At 43.1% G+C, this 13,728-nt stretch overlaps 1 protein-coding gene across 1 annotated transcript in view; it reads right to left on the bottom strand.

Annotated features, from left to right (window-relative positions):
* The window catches only part of cntln (centlein, centrosomal protein), a 103,100-nt gene that overhangs the window by 59,487 nt on the left and 29,885 nt on the right, over nucleotides 1-13,728 (bottom strand). Inside the window, exons 11-13 of the mRNA XM_042485352.1 lie at nucleotides 8,185-8,304; nucleotides 5,244-5,365; nucleotides 1,479-1,595 (exon numbers count right to left, since the gene is read on the bottom strand). Of these exons, the coding sequence (XP_042341286.1) occupies nucleotides 1,479-1,595; nucleotides 5,244-5,365; nucleotides 8,185-8,304 (359 nt within the window). The remainder of the gene's footprint in view (nucleotides 1-1,478; nucleotides 1,596-5,243; nucleotides 5,366-8,184; nucleotides 8,305-13,728) is intronic.

Below are 13,728 nucleotides of genomic sequence, written 5' to 3'. Positions count from 1 at the left end.
AGGGGCTTCTCTAGATCAAACAAGACAATGGCTATACTGCACCCAGAGACAGACTTAAAGACAAAGACAGGAGGAAAGAGAGAGAGAAGGAAAAACTAAGAAACAAAGAAATAATTGAATGAAAAGCTCCTCTTGCAGAAAAGTCACACTGTGACTATCACTGCACTCAGTCAACAGCAGGGTTTACGTAAGAAAAAAATTGTGCCAGTCCCTGTGTCCTGGGGGATTTCATTGTCCCAGAGAAATGGGAAAAGTATCATGTATATTTATTGAGCAGTATGGCAAGGCTTTTTAAAGATTACATCATCAAAGCATGTAGGCAAGGCAAATTTATTTAGGTACATACCACATTTCATAAGGCAACCCAAAGTGCTTTACAAATTAGTCAAGTTTATTGTAGCCCAATCACAAAAGCATGCCCCAAAGCCTTAGACAAATAGTAATTTCAATTCAACTTCAATTTTAATTTGATCTATAAATTCCAGTATCACAAATCATAATCATAAACATACGGCATCCCTCTGTCCTTGGATGTTCACAGTGGATAAAGAAAAACTCCCCAAAATGTAGCTTAATAATAAGGGCTGTAATCATGCACACAGTATGTAAGTATACTTTGCACTGAAATGTCAAGATTTGAATTTAAATCTATCCACAACACTACTAAAGACCCATAAAGATGGGTTTTTCAGCCAAATAAAGTGGTTTGGGATTTAGTTAGTCTTTAAATGGTTATATCTACAGTCTGATTTTGAGCACACAGCTGACAGGTACGTGGTTTGTTTACATGATGTAACAGAAGTGCATATTTAACAGATTCAGTGTAAACAGAGAGCATCCAATATTAGGCAATGCTACGTGACAGTCAGAAGCTCGCTTGCTGTTAGGACAAGGAGTTAGGCCTTCATATTTTTCAAAGGGAATTATTTTTACCGGACATGACGACCCGAAAGTTTTAAATACTTCCAACCACAGCAGATTTTCCCCATAAAAAGACGGTAATCATCAGATAATGTCAACCCTGGCCCACAAACTTTAAGTATGTAAAGTATCTTATTGACACTCACTTAATAACAACAGCAACAGGACTACAGACTGGCATAAATGTTCCATTAAAAATGCAATTATTTCACAAAGACACAGCCAGGGATTCTGATAATGTGATTTCACTTCCTGCACTTTTATGTGTGAATTTTTGGGCAGCCAATTTTCCAAATGAGCACAGAGTCTAATGATCGTGCTTTGGCCCCTGCTGGCTGGTAATGATGTGGAGGGCTAGGTGGATGCTGTGAAGTTGGGAAGGGCACACTCAAATTTTAACACCCACAAACAAGAAGGGACAGTGGGAGTGCGTGCATGTATGTGCACACTCATGAAAGAGAGAAAGACGAAGACGAGAGAAAAATGAATACACGCACTCAACAACAGTGCAGGTATAATCTGTTTCAGCCCGGCAACTTTGACAGCAGCTGACTTACTTTTCAATGGAGAGCTTCCTGGTGAGGTTTTTCAAGTAGGCCAGCTCATTCCACACTGCATCACTGTTCTCTTGTCTTAGCTGCCACGGTTCTGCACGCTGCTTCCTTCCACCTGGCCTGAACACACATACGCAATATATAAGAAGAAATGGAAATGTAGATGCAAGAAAAGGCATACATATAAATTGAAGAGAAAGCCTCACTTATAGTATGCACACACACACACAAACACACAAACACACACACACACACACACACACACACACACACACACACACTTAAAGCAAACATACTAACAAGGGAAAAAGGTTGGAACTGTACATTATCTTGCTGCCTCTGGACAATTCACATGGGGTAACGAGACCCCTTAGTCTCACTCTGTTTTTGTTATTCAGCCATCTTTAGCAGTATTCAAATGAGCAGCCTTGACTTTGACATTTCAGTGGCAAATCATGTACACACGTATGCATGTTTGTTAAAGCCCAGGGCACTGCCCGTGTGGCAGGGCGGTGGACCATTCCCTGTGTGCCATGCAAATGTAAATAATGGCAAAAACACACTCGCAAACGAGGTCATTCAAATGTCTACACCTCACTTATGAATACTTAATGACACTTTGTGCTCAGTGGCTGCCCTCTCCATTGAACTTCCCCTTCAACTCACACACACACACACACACACACACACACACACACACACACACACACACACACACACACACACACACACACACACACACACACACACATACACACACTGTCCCTACTGCCCCCAACTGCATCCCTGCACTCATCAATCAGTCTTAGCCCAACACATTCAATTCCAATTAGCCTTTCATTTGCAAACTAAAACGGCTTTTAGCGAGAAATCCACACAATGCAAAACTAGCAGATGAGATGAGAACACCATTTCTGTCTCTCTCACTCACACACACACACACATACACACACACTACAGTTTCTCATTTTTACTCAATCAATGAGACAGAGGTGTGAAAATGGATTGTAAAGGGTCACTGCTATTGCGGAGGGCTCCTTTTCCCGTGGTCATTATTGGCTATGTAGACACAGCCACACTACACTAATACTAGTTAAACCCCGGTGCCTGGGAGTTGCAGGCTACTGAGGAACGGCAAATGTTTTCATTTAATACTGCTAATGCCCCTGTGAGCAATTTGGAGCCCTTGAACTTACTAGTCGTGTATGCGCGTGAGTCTGTGTGTGCTTCGGTTAGTTTCCCAGAGTGCAGAGCTACTTAACAGATAATCTCAGTGTATAGTCACAGAGATTGATACACTTTTACTCATTCTACCCCAAGCACACAGTGAATTCAGCCTGAGCTATCTTAACACTGCCTGGAGCTGTAAAAGTACATGATATTTTACCCACAGCTCTGATTTAATTCGCTTGGTGTGATTTTTAGGAATGTAGTGTATCAACCGCATTCCTTATGAAAGGTGTACGAAGCTTTATTAAGTCATGGTAAAGCTTTATACATTTTAATTTGTTTATAGTGGGCCTAAAAGCTGTTGAACATGGAGCCATGAGAGAGCTATCTTCTTCAGGCCTCAGTGCTTCCTCCCCTATGGTATCCTAGTTTCCATTATTAAGCAGGAGGAAATAGAGAGAACTTTTCCACGCTGCTGCGGCTAATTGCTCTGATTCAGGGGGAATCTGTTTATGGGCGCAACTTTGATCAGAGTACGGATGCTTTAATAACCTTTAATTTTATTTGCTCACCCCCATCATCCCCAGTCTGATTAAAAAACTTTTTCCCTTCTCTAATATAAATAAGAAGTTGGCTTTTTTCCCCCTCTCCTTCATGCCATTTTGGGAAAATATGGTGGTAATGGTGAATGGCAGGGTGGTTTCACTGGGACTGGCCAACTGTGCACAACCTGCATGCTGATGAGCCAGTGGACGCTGTGTCTGCTTTATGATTGGCTGGTAGTTCTATACTGGGTGGGACTGGTAATCAGACGTCACTCAGCAGCTGGCCGCACAGCAACCAATTGTTTAATTCAATACTTTATTCTGTTGATGAGAGGAGATTGTTAAGAGGGAAACTAAAATCTGGAAAATATGGAAAAATTATGCTGAACACTAATATATTTTAGATGCCGTATACCCTGTATATTTGAAATATTTCTAAGTACAGCCTTCCACGTGGCAGGTAGGGAGAGACATCGCAGTCTTATCTTTTGGTCCTGCACACAAAAGGGGAACAAAAAAGACCCCCTGCATCTTTCCAAAAAGGCAACAACACAGCATGGAAGCTGCAAGGAAATCCCTAACAAGCTCGAAATGCAATGAGACTCGACGCCTATCCCCACTGACTTGTTAGGGCCCTGATTTCCCAGCACTAATGGGAGTATTTAAGTCATTTTCTATTGTCTCTCATTCAGGCTGGCATTACCCCAGTGGGTTTAACAGCTATTTAAGGATGGGGCTTAATGCCAAATGAATGCCAGGATCATAACATTGAGTGACTGGCTGGTGCCATGGAGGGCTCTGACTGAAAGGGCAAAGCTGCCTATTGCATCAATTTTATGTCAAATCAGTCATGAAATACAAATACACTGAGACTGAGACTGCAAATGTATTATTATGGATTTGTAGATCTTCTTTGCTCTTTACTTTTAACCACAGCCCTGTTTGTCTCATTATGCAAACATAAGTGTCTTCTCATCACAAAATCTTTGACAAAAGTGCATTATTTCACTGCACAGAACATTTCTTTGATAACCTGCTAAAATGTAGAACAGCAGCACAACTGGTGTTGACTTTGAGTTCTCTCTCTCTCTCTCTCTACATCTCTGTCTTTGTTCCCACTGTCTCAGACACATGCTGTTGAGCCGCGCTGAGCTGACATGAGCCGAGTCGAGCCTAGCGCTGAACACGCTCTCTCACTCACTCCACTTTCACACGGGCTCACATTGCACCGCTGTTTTCTTTAATTAACCCAGAGAGAAAACAGCTGACAGGGTCAACACTTTACTCCCGCGCGGCCACCAAACATATGCACCTTTATTTACATTTTAAAATGGACTCAATGATACTGTTGGAGAAAAGAAACAGACACCAGAAAAAGTGGAAAAAGGCTGGGAGAAGACAATGGAGAGAAAAAGACCCTCATATTAATGACATTTTTTCCAGCACATTTTCCGCTTTGTGTAAAAATCCTGTAGTTTCTGGTGAAGATAACAGGTCAAGGCAGGAAATGGATTGCTCCCCTCCTCCTCCCCCTCCACAGGCCTCCTCAAACACCTTGCACCCCCCAGGACCAGACACCTCCAGCCTCTGGCTCTCACATCCTAATGAACGCTGAGGGAGAGGAGACACAGAAGCGCACACACTCTTGGCACAAAACGGCCCAAATTGACTGGGCTTAAAACCTCAGAGCTTTTCAAAGGCAAAGGAAGGAATTTCTCCCACTTTCCCAAATCCGGCACTCAGGCCTTGTCAGATAACGTGGAGAGCAATGAGTCCCTAAGACTATTTGTGAGTGGTTTCAGAGGGTTGTAGCATTTCACAAAGGCTTTTAACAAAAGGCAAGGTGAGTTATGTGCCTTGAAATGCCTCTTACTGCCTGCTGCTGGGTGAAGCTGGAAGTTATCCAAGTTGCATTGTGTATGCAGAAGTCCTCTATGGCTATGACTCAACAGGTCCTGTGAGTTGTGTGAGTGTATAGTATTAATTTCATCCCATTTTTCCCACTGTGTTGTGTGACAAAAGTTTGTGACTAAACATTAAAGCATGTACTCACAAGCCATTTGATTTTTCCAACGCTTTAAGCTGCTCTCTGACTGTCTTGTAGTTGGTCTGAATCAGACACAGGCGTTCTCGGCGCTTATCATGAGCCCTCCTCAGCTCCTCGTTCTCCTCCGTCTGAAAGGCATAGTGACAGGATTTCCTTTTTTTCTCAAAAAGTTGTACAAGTCAAATGAAACATAACATAACTGAAATGGGGAGTAAGCTTCATTTACACTGGCACAGCAGTGTGGCAGGGAAGCTGAGAAAAGCCCCTCAGCATCTACATAATTTAACTGGTGTACAGCTGAAGCACCTGACAGAAACCAGCAGGTTCAGAATCTTGTCTCTCTTCGCCTTCCTTCCTGACAAGTGCTTCCACTCTCACCGGGCAACTGAGACATCATTAAGGAGCGACACTTACACGACGAGTCAATGGGGCCACAGAGCACCAAGCACACACACACACGCACTTTAACCAGCAATGAAACTCACTCACTGGAGTTACCAACTGATGACCAGCACGTGTTGTGACGGTGGGGGCTGCAGCAGTGGGCTTGTTGCTGACACTGTTGTTGACAGCTATTAAAACACTGCAAGATTTGGCTGCGGCTTTAAAGAAGGAGTAAGAGAAGACAACATATAGATTTTTCTTGTCAGGGGCACCCCCTCCTCCCCATCACACTGACCTTAACAGCGAGGGCGATGGAGAAAACACTTTCAAAAGGCAGGACAAACAGAGGTGGAAAAGAGAGCAAAGGAAGAGAGAAAGGCAGCTGATGAAAACAGAGGAAAGAGAGAGAGAACAGAGAAATTAGGAAGAGAAGAAAGAGAGAGAGCAAAGCAAAAGAGGAAAGTGAAAGGAAGAGTGCAGGACAGGTTTCTGCTTGAGTGGCCAGGGCTAGGGAGAGTTGTCGAGCGCTTTCTGAAGGGAAGGAGCTTGTTTACTGCTGATATGACACAGCTGCCCTGCAGAGAGGGAAATGCGAGCCCTCAGCCCTGTTATTATTAACAAGGACAAAGAGAACAGAGAAAGCGCACAAACATGCACCGGGCACACACAACAGGTGCACACACACACACACACACACACACACACACACACAAACACAATGCACATTCACACTACCGATGTGACAAGTATGGATTTTCCCTGGTGCGGATTATTCACAGAGGACATCTGCAAGACATCCTCAGCCCCTTCAAGCTGCCCCCAACCTCTCAAAAACAAGGCTCTAATGAAAGGGTCCAGACCAGGGCAGTGTTAACTGGTGGAACTAGGAGCTGGGGGAGGACACAGAAGAGTTGAGGCTGACTGATGGAGAAGGGGGAGGCGGGATGGAGCAAGTGGCAGGGCATTAGCCACATCATGGCTTCCCAGGCTCCTTACAGAGCTTCCCCTGGGCAGCCCAGCTCTGGTCATCAGGCCACAGACCTCTGCCCACAGATCAATACACCCCCTTACTCAGCCAGCATACACATCTGTGGACGTTCTCAAGCTGAAAAATAATTACACAGCAACAGCTACTGTTTACTTGAAAGTGTGCGGAAGGGAAAAAAAAGGCCATTATTATTAGAATTGTTTGTTTGTCTGCTGCTGTTAGCTGCTAAGGTCAAAATGTCAATGGTACGGGCTGGCGTACCCAATCTGAAAGGCATTCTATTGGAAAGAATTGGATAGGATCAACTGGAGAACAACGGACTGGACTGACTGGAGTGAGTACTTGAAGATGCCGAAGGGGAGGTCTCCACTGTAGCTGATGGAGGGCATTTTACTCAATGCCATATCCAAGCAAAGGACATAACCAGTACATCATGCTCTGACCGAATGCTCTCATTATTGTGGCCACAGATGTGAGTTGCCAATCACAGTTTTTCTGTGCATACCTTTGCTAAATGCCCCTCAACTGGCAGACACGTAAATGGCACCATTACCTAAGACAGTCATGCGTGTCGTCTGAATCTATGCTGAGCGTTAACGTCTGACTAGGTGCCTGCCAATGATGTAATTCAGACACACTTCAGATCTGACAAGAAAATGATGCCTAATGTGTTCCTGGGACTGTGTTCAAAGGGAGATGACCTCTGCATAATCACATACCCACTGGTCAGCCTGAAAGATGGAAAGGATAACGAAAGGCAACAGCTTTAGGGGAAAGTCAAAAAAAAAGATTATGTCAGTTGAAGATATACTCCGCTGACATAAAATAAACAATAAAGTCAAATTTGGAGACCTTAGAAGAAACACAGGGTAGAGGTGAAAATTAAGCCTATTTTGCTTGCAGTGAATTTGCGAGACAGAGAAAAAAAATACATGGGAATGAATAATAGTGGGAGAAAGACGTCATAGAGCATGTGAAGGTTAAAAGACCAATAAAGCTGATTCGTTTAAGGGAAACAACCATGCTCCATCCACTTTCGCCAGAGCAGCTCCTCTCCTGCTGCTTCACTGCCTACGCACACTCTGTATGTGTGCGCACACATACGTACTTGTGTGTGTGTCTGTGTGTGTGTGAAAGACACTGTAAGAGAAGGTCATGGAGGAGGCAGTGGCAGCACAAGTGCAATTGAACCCTTTGGAGACCGTGACTCTTACAGAGCTGCAAAACCTTCCGACATCCCAGCAGCTGATAGCAGCAATCATATGTGAGAAAGTGGCCGGAGCAACAAGCGGCTCCACTATGCCTGTCAGCTGGACTCCACTATGTCACTGAATCTGCCCAATTCAGCAAGCAATACCTTTATTTGGTTCAAAGTCACTGGCAGTCAGCAGAGTGAGGGGAAAACATTGAGTCAGAAGATTAGGACGGAAAAGGCAAATAGGATGATGTGGCTGCAGGAAACAAAGGAGATACAGTTAGAAAAAAAACATAAAGAAGAGTTTGGGATGAACTGATTAATGTAGATTAGAGAAAAGGAGAGTATAATATGTGTATCCATCTATTCTTGTGAGTTACCTTCAATTGCAGCAGCTCCTCAAGGTCTTTAATCCTTTGTTCTGCCCCTCTTCTCCTCTCGCTACCTGACTCCACACTGCTGGCTGGGGACAGAGACCTGGATCGCTGCACTGGTGCACCCTGGGACAGGTAAGCATAGAAGCACTGGGGTGAGAACTTCACTTACACAGGCAGGCACAAACCCATGCAACAATTAACATCTGTAAGAAACACTGAGTGAATGCCAATAACGGAATCATCCATGTTCATTGCAATCCCCTCTCACCTTGAGTAAAAACATGCACATTGTCTTCATCGGCACTCACACATATGCACACACAAACAAACATGCTACCAGAGGAATAAAGCAAGCTGGCTGGAGCAGCAGTCCGCAAAAGCTAAAGGGAGGAGGTTCACTTTTGTGTGTGCGTATGTGTGTGTTTGGAAGTGGGAGTTGCAAGCTGAGAGCGGCAAAGGTTTCTCCCTGCGACTGGCTAATGAGTATGTTCATTTCCATTTACATTGTTTCTTTGACAATAATGATGTCCCATTAGGGGAGACTAAAGGGGCTATAGATTCCAGAATGTGCTGGGCTTCATTACAAGAGGTGGGCAGGGAGGCCGCTCTAATTGCTCTACTAGGGGCCTCCAGGTTACACTTGATAGGACAACTGGAAGAGCCGCCGATTAGGGGGGGGTGTAGTTTGCTAGCCAGCCTCTTCTGTAGAAATAAATAAAGAAGTGGAGAAGTGCTGGGGCCGCGCTGTAGAAAAGCAGTGGGAACAATATGCTAGTGGAATATGAATATGGGAGGATCGGAGGCCCCCTGCGGTGCCAGGCAGTGCTGACCAGATGGCAGGCTAAAATATGCAATGCGACTAAACGTACAACAGTCCTTGGGCTGGAGTGGATGAGGAGCGCAGGAGGAGTAGGAGGAGGTGGTGGTGGAGTGAGCTTTATGATAAGACGATGGATCAATAAGCCCCCTCCCTCGAAAAATATGTTCTGATGGCTGTTACAAGCTTTGTTGTCTATTAGAGTTATGAAACTAAAGATCGGTAGAAACAGCAAGTGCATTTTAATAATACAGGTCCCAGGGTTCATCTTCGAAATAATACATGTATCAACCACAGGAGGCAGCAAACATGTCTTACGGGCCTACTCAGCAGAAGAAGAACAACTCATATATTTGTCAGGGTTACAACAGCTTATGGGGAACTAGATTTAAGGCTTCTTAAGTCTCCTTTAATAGCACTCAGAATTAAATTTAAAACCAATTTTACAATTATCACAACTGAATAAAAAACAAGAACCAATGATTACTTTGGGGCTACGGATCATAGCATAAAACATGACCTTTGTCTCATGAAGAGGTGAGGGCGGAACAGAGCTGAGAAATATGTGTTTGTTGGCGAGTTTACTTTGTGACTTTGTTTCTCACACTGCAAGTGGGATTGCACTGCCTTGTTTAATGCTGTGCATAAAATACACACAGCCTCATATGCATTAGCTTGTCATGGTTTCAGCCATGCTACAAAATCTTGGTTGAATGGTCTATTCTCGTTGAATATGCACTTCCCTATGTTGCCCATGGTAGAGTGACAGCTAGCTAGCAGACTGTGGATCCTCTGCTCTGAGCATCCAGGCCGGTAACAAAATATGAGTGTTGTTGGTTCCACTATTGTGATCTGCGTAATGTTATATGAGAGGCATTTGGTAATTTTTTAAATGTTTGTTACCTATTTTAAGATTTTTACAATGTAAAGTCAGAAAAAAAAGACTCTTAGACTTTTCAAAATGCGAAATATTGACTTAAGTTTTTTTTTATATATTTCAATATTTATATTTTTAGATTAATGAAGTAATTGCCTTTAAAGACTTTTTCAAGATCTGTGTGAACCCTGTTGGTTAATATTGCAACCAAACAAGCTATGGGCTGAGAAGATTCATTGCATGAAGTTGCTGGTGACTTAAAAAGACAGTCAAAAAAGTTGTCGCACCTGCATCATGCAAAATGCATGTATGCAATGGCTTTTGTCTTCTGCATCATGTCTACTATGTACATTTTCCTGTAAGGGAGGCAAACTGTCAGTAACAATGAAAAACCATAACAGCAATTAGAGAATGCAAACACTGCACTGTACGTGTAATGGAAATGAAAAATCCCAACCATATATGGGGTGTTATATTGTAAATATATTAGGGATTCTAACAGAAATACGTACACATTTATGTCCCTAATCTTGTGACATGTTTATTTTATCACTACAGCATTCATATTTGTCAAATCATTTGCCTGTGACAAAAATGTCTAAGTATGCAAGTGTGTTTGGGAATGTGCCCTCGGGCTACAGTTGACTCCAGTGACCTGGTGTGCCCGCTTCTGCTATCATGTCTGCATGGGTGCCAACCATGTGTTCTAACTCAGCCTTAATGACTCTATGCAACTAATTAGCAGATTGATCTGCATATTCCTGATGAGTGGCAGGCCAACTGGCTTAGCCTGTATGTGCTTAGGGGAACTAGGAGGCCAAAAGGGGGATCCAAATCAACTAAAAGCCCTAAACTTAAAAGTAAAGACAACTAACTATAAAGTATGACGTACTGAGGATGAATTCTAATTAGGTTTTTTGGTAGAAGTACATTTTGGGGAGGATTCATTTAACAATAAGTGGATATTTTATCATTTGTGTTCCTTTGTATGCAAGAACCAGAGAAACTGCTGTGTGCTTTGTCTGAGGGGATACAGGGGAAGATGACATGGCAATACTGACAAATGACTGAGATTTGCTGCAGATGTTCTCTCTGGTCCAGTTGGACGCCTGTCTGCTGCAGGTTCACAAGACACACGAGTGCCTTCTTTGTGTGTTTGTGTGGGAGGCTCTATGTTGTGACATTGTTGCTAATGTTCCACAAGACAGGCTTAAAAGATAAAAAGCAGAGACCACGAGGCAAAGAAAGACGTGCCCGCTGTCTACCTCAACTCGGCAGCTGGTCGGCGGCCATGACCTGACCTGTGCATCGCACCCTGTAATGGCTCTGCAAACATGAGAGCGAAATGCAGATGGAGGGGAGGAGGGCATACAGTAAGAGGGAAATGAGGAGAGAGGCCCAAATCTAAACAGAGACTGTACGCAAGCAAGAGTAAAACTCTTAGCTACTGAGGGGTCAGTGTCACTGGCTGTTGAGCAAAGAAGAAACATTTAATCGACTGCCTCCCTCCTCCACCCTCTCTCTCTCTCCATCTCCCAGAGAGAGGGGTCACTGTCATCAATGGGCTTCTTTATGATTGCAGCAGCGTGTCATGTGTGCGTCTGGAGCTCTCAAAGCTGAACTTGTTCAGGTTCTCGGGCAAATAGGAATGCTGTGGACACGCAAACAAGACCAGGACAAGACACATAGACTGACATACATCGAGGTATAAACAAATGGGTCCACACATAAACACAAAGCCAATGTAGTCTACCTGACAAAAAACATATTTAGGAGCAAAAATAATTCAAAAGACCAGGATACACTGCTAAAAACCTGACTAATATAAGAGCTGGTAACCTGTGCATACACAGCTACAATGAACCCACCCTGAGGGCTGAATACGCCAACAAAGACGCCACCGTGTCAAGGTGGTAAAACCGAATAAATGTGTGGAGATGCCCAGCTCACACTGGCACAGATATCGCTCACAGAAATGCCCCTAAAAAAGGTCCTTGAGGTGGCTATACCCAGGTAAAATGAGCTAAAGGGTGCAATCAACAACTTTGAGAAGATAAAATGAAAGCCTCCACTACTCCCAATGCTGGAGAGACAGAGTCTTTCTTCAACGGTAATAGACTCTGGACACAAAGAGCTGGTTACCCTTTGTAAATCTCTTAGTTCTGTCCAAATACATGCGTAAATGTGTAAAGTGAATTAAGCTGTCCAATGCTTTTCTTGGCAAAAGGTGTTTTCGTCATTGAGGAGATCCATTTTAACAAAAGCTTAGTTTTTCTCTCTGCCACCACACTCCTGAGGGGATAAATGAACAAAGAGGATATCTGTGCTTTGGGATCTTCCACCATGTTCACCCAGCTAGAGCTAGCTAAGACCGCCATATCGCTGTGCATTGTTGTGACATTGTAAAGGCAGGAGCTGGCTTTTAAGTCCACCAACACTTATCAGCATCACTCTACGCAGCAGGACACAGTATCTGTAAGCGATGCCTGGGCATGCTTTACTCACATACATGTAAAACCACAAGCAGCTGAAAAAGGGCAGGACTCTACATCTTTGGCCTTGCCGCCATTAGCGCTCAGTTGAGAGGGTACAGTGATAGCCATAGTAGCTAATGAAAAGTCTTGATGTACAGTAGCTACAATCACAAAAGCTCACCTTGACATGCAAGCTTGTCAGTTAAAGGAGTATGAAGCAAGAACATATCAACCACAACGCAACAACCACAATCTGAGGGAAAAAAAAGAAATATTTTTTCTATGAAAATAAAAGCATCTCTCAGCACCAGATAATTCACATTCTGAAATCTTGGCTGCATCTGTCAACACTTAGGTGAAAAACCCAGAAGTCAGGACAGCTGAAGAACTCGACACAGGGACAAAAACGAGGATACCATGTCAGGAGGTGCAGGAAGTTACAAAGGCTGACAAGTCACTTCCTGCAGTGAAATATCAAGCAACGTTCAAAGGAGAACTCAGACTTGATACAAAGTTGAACAACACCGTGCTCATAATGGACCACTGAAATAAAGTTTAATTTGTTTAATAAATTACAAACTTAATTTCTTAACATAATTTCTATGGCAATATTCCAGATGACTTTCAATTGACTTAACATCAATAAATTAACGCTTATGAATCACTGATAAGAGAATTCTGTGTTATTTGCGTTTTTAAATCAGGCTTTCCTGCTGTAAAACTTAAACTCAGTTTAACACTTACTGGGTGCAGCGAATTGCAAGTCATGTACCACTGTGAACTGCTCGTCGCCTCAGCCAATAATCACATTTCACTTGAGGCACTTACTGAAAAGGCTGCAAATTGTGTCCTGGGTGGTAGCAGTGGGCTGCACAGAAGGCCCATTTCAACAGCTTTTGACCTTGCAGACTGATGTTATTGTTTAAATGAAGTGCAATGAAGCATAACAGTTTTATGGTCTCTTTGGAGCATCATCATATTTGTATATTAAGCAACCAGCAGCGACTACTCAAAATGTTCACCTTTTTAATAACAGTAACGCTACAAATTATATCAGAATGGTCAACATGTTAGAGCTAAAGCTAATGACCTTAGTTTTACAACTCTTTTGACTTAATGGGGCAGAGGGGGAATCAAATATTGACTGAAAAGTTTAACATGCCACTGTGCCACACAGCTGGTGGCTGGTTGAGTGAAAAACGTCCATTTCTTATCACAGCCTCATAGAGGCAACTACTTTGTAATCATCACTCAGGAAATAAGAGAAACTGACTGTAAAAACTGAATGTAAAATGTCATCGTAAACATTAATTCACTCTAATTATCACCTCATTTGATTCAAAGCTTTTCAATTGTCAAACCTACTCTATTTTTCATTT

The sequence above is a fragment of the Plectropomus leopardus genome, chromosome 4, assembly GCF_008729295.1.
Source record: "Plectropomus leopardus isolate mb chromosome 4, YSFRI_Pleo_2.0, whole genome shotgun sequence".
Classification (NCBI taxonomy): Eukaryota; Metazoa; Chordata; class Actinopteri; order Perciformes; family Serranidae; genus Plectropomus; species Plectropomus leopardus.
Note: the sequence above shows the minus strand (reverse complement) of the source record. Positions and strands in the feature narration are given on the sequence as shown.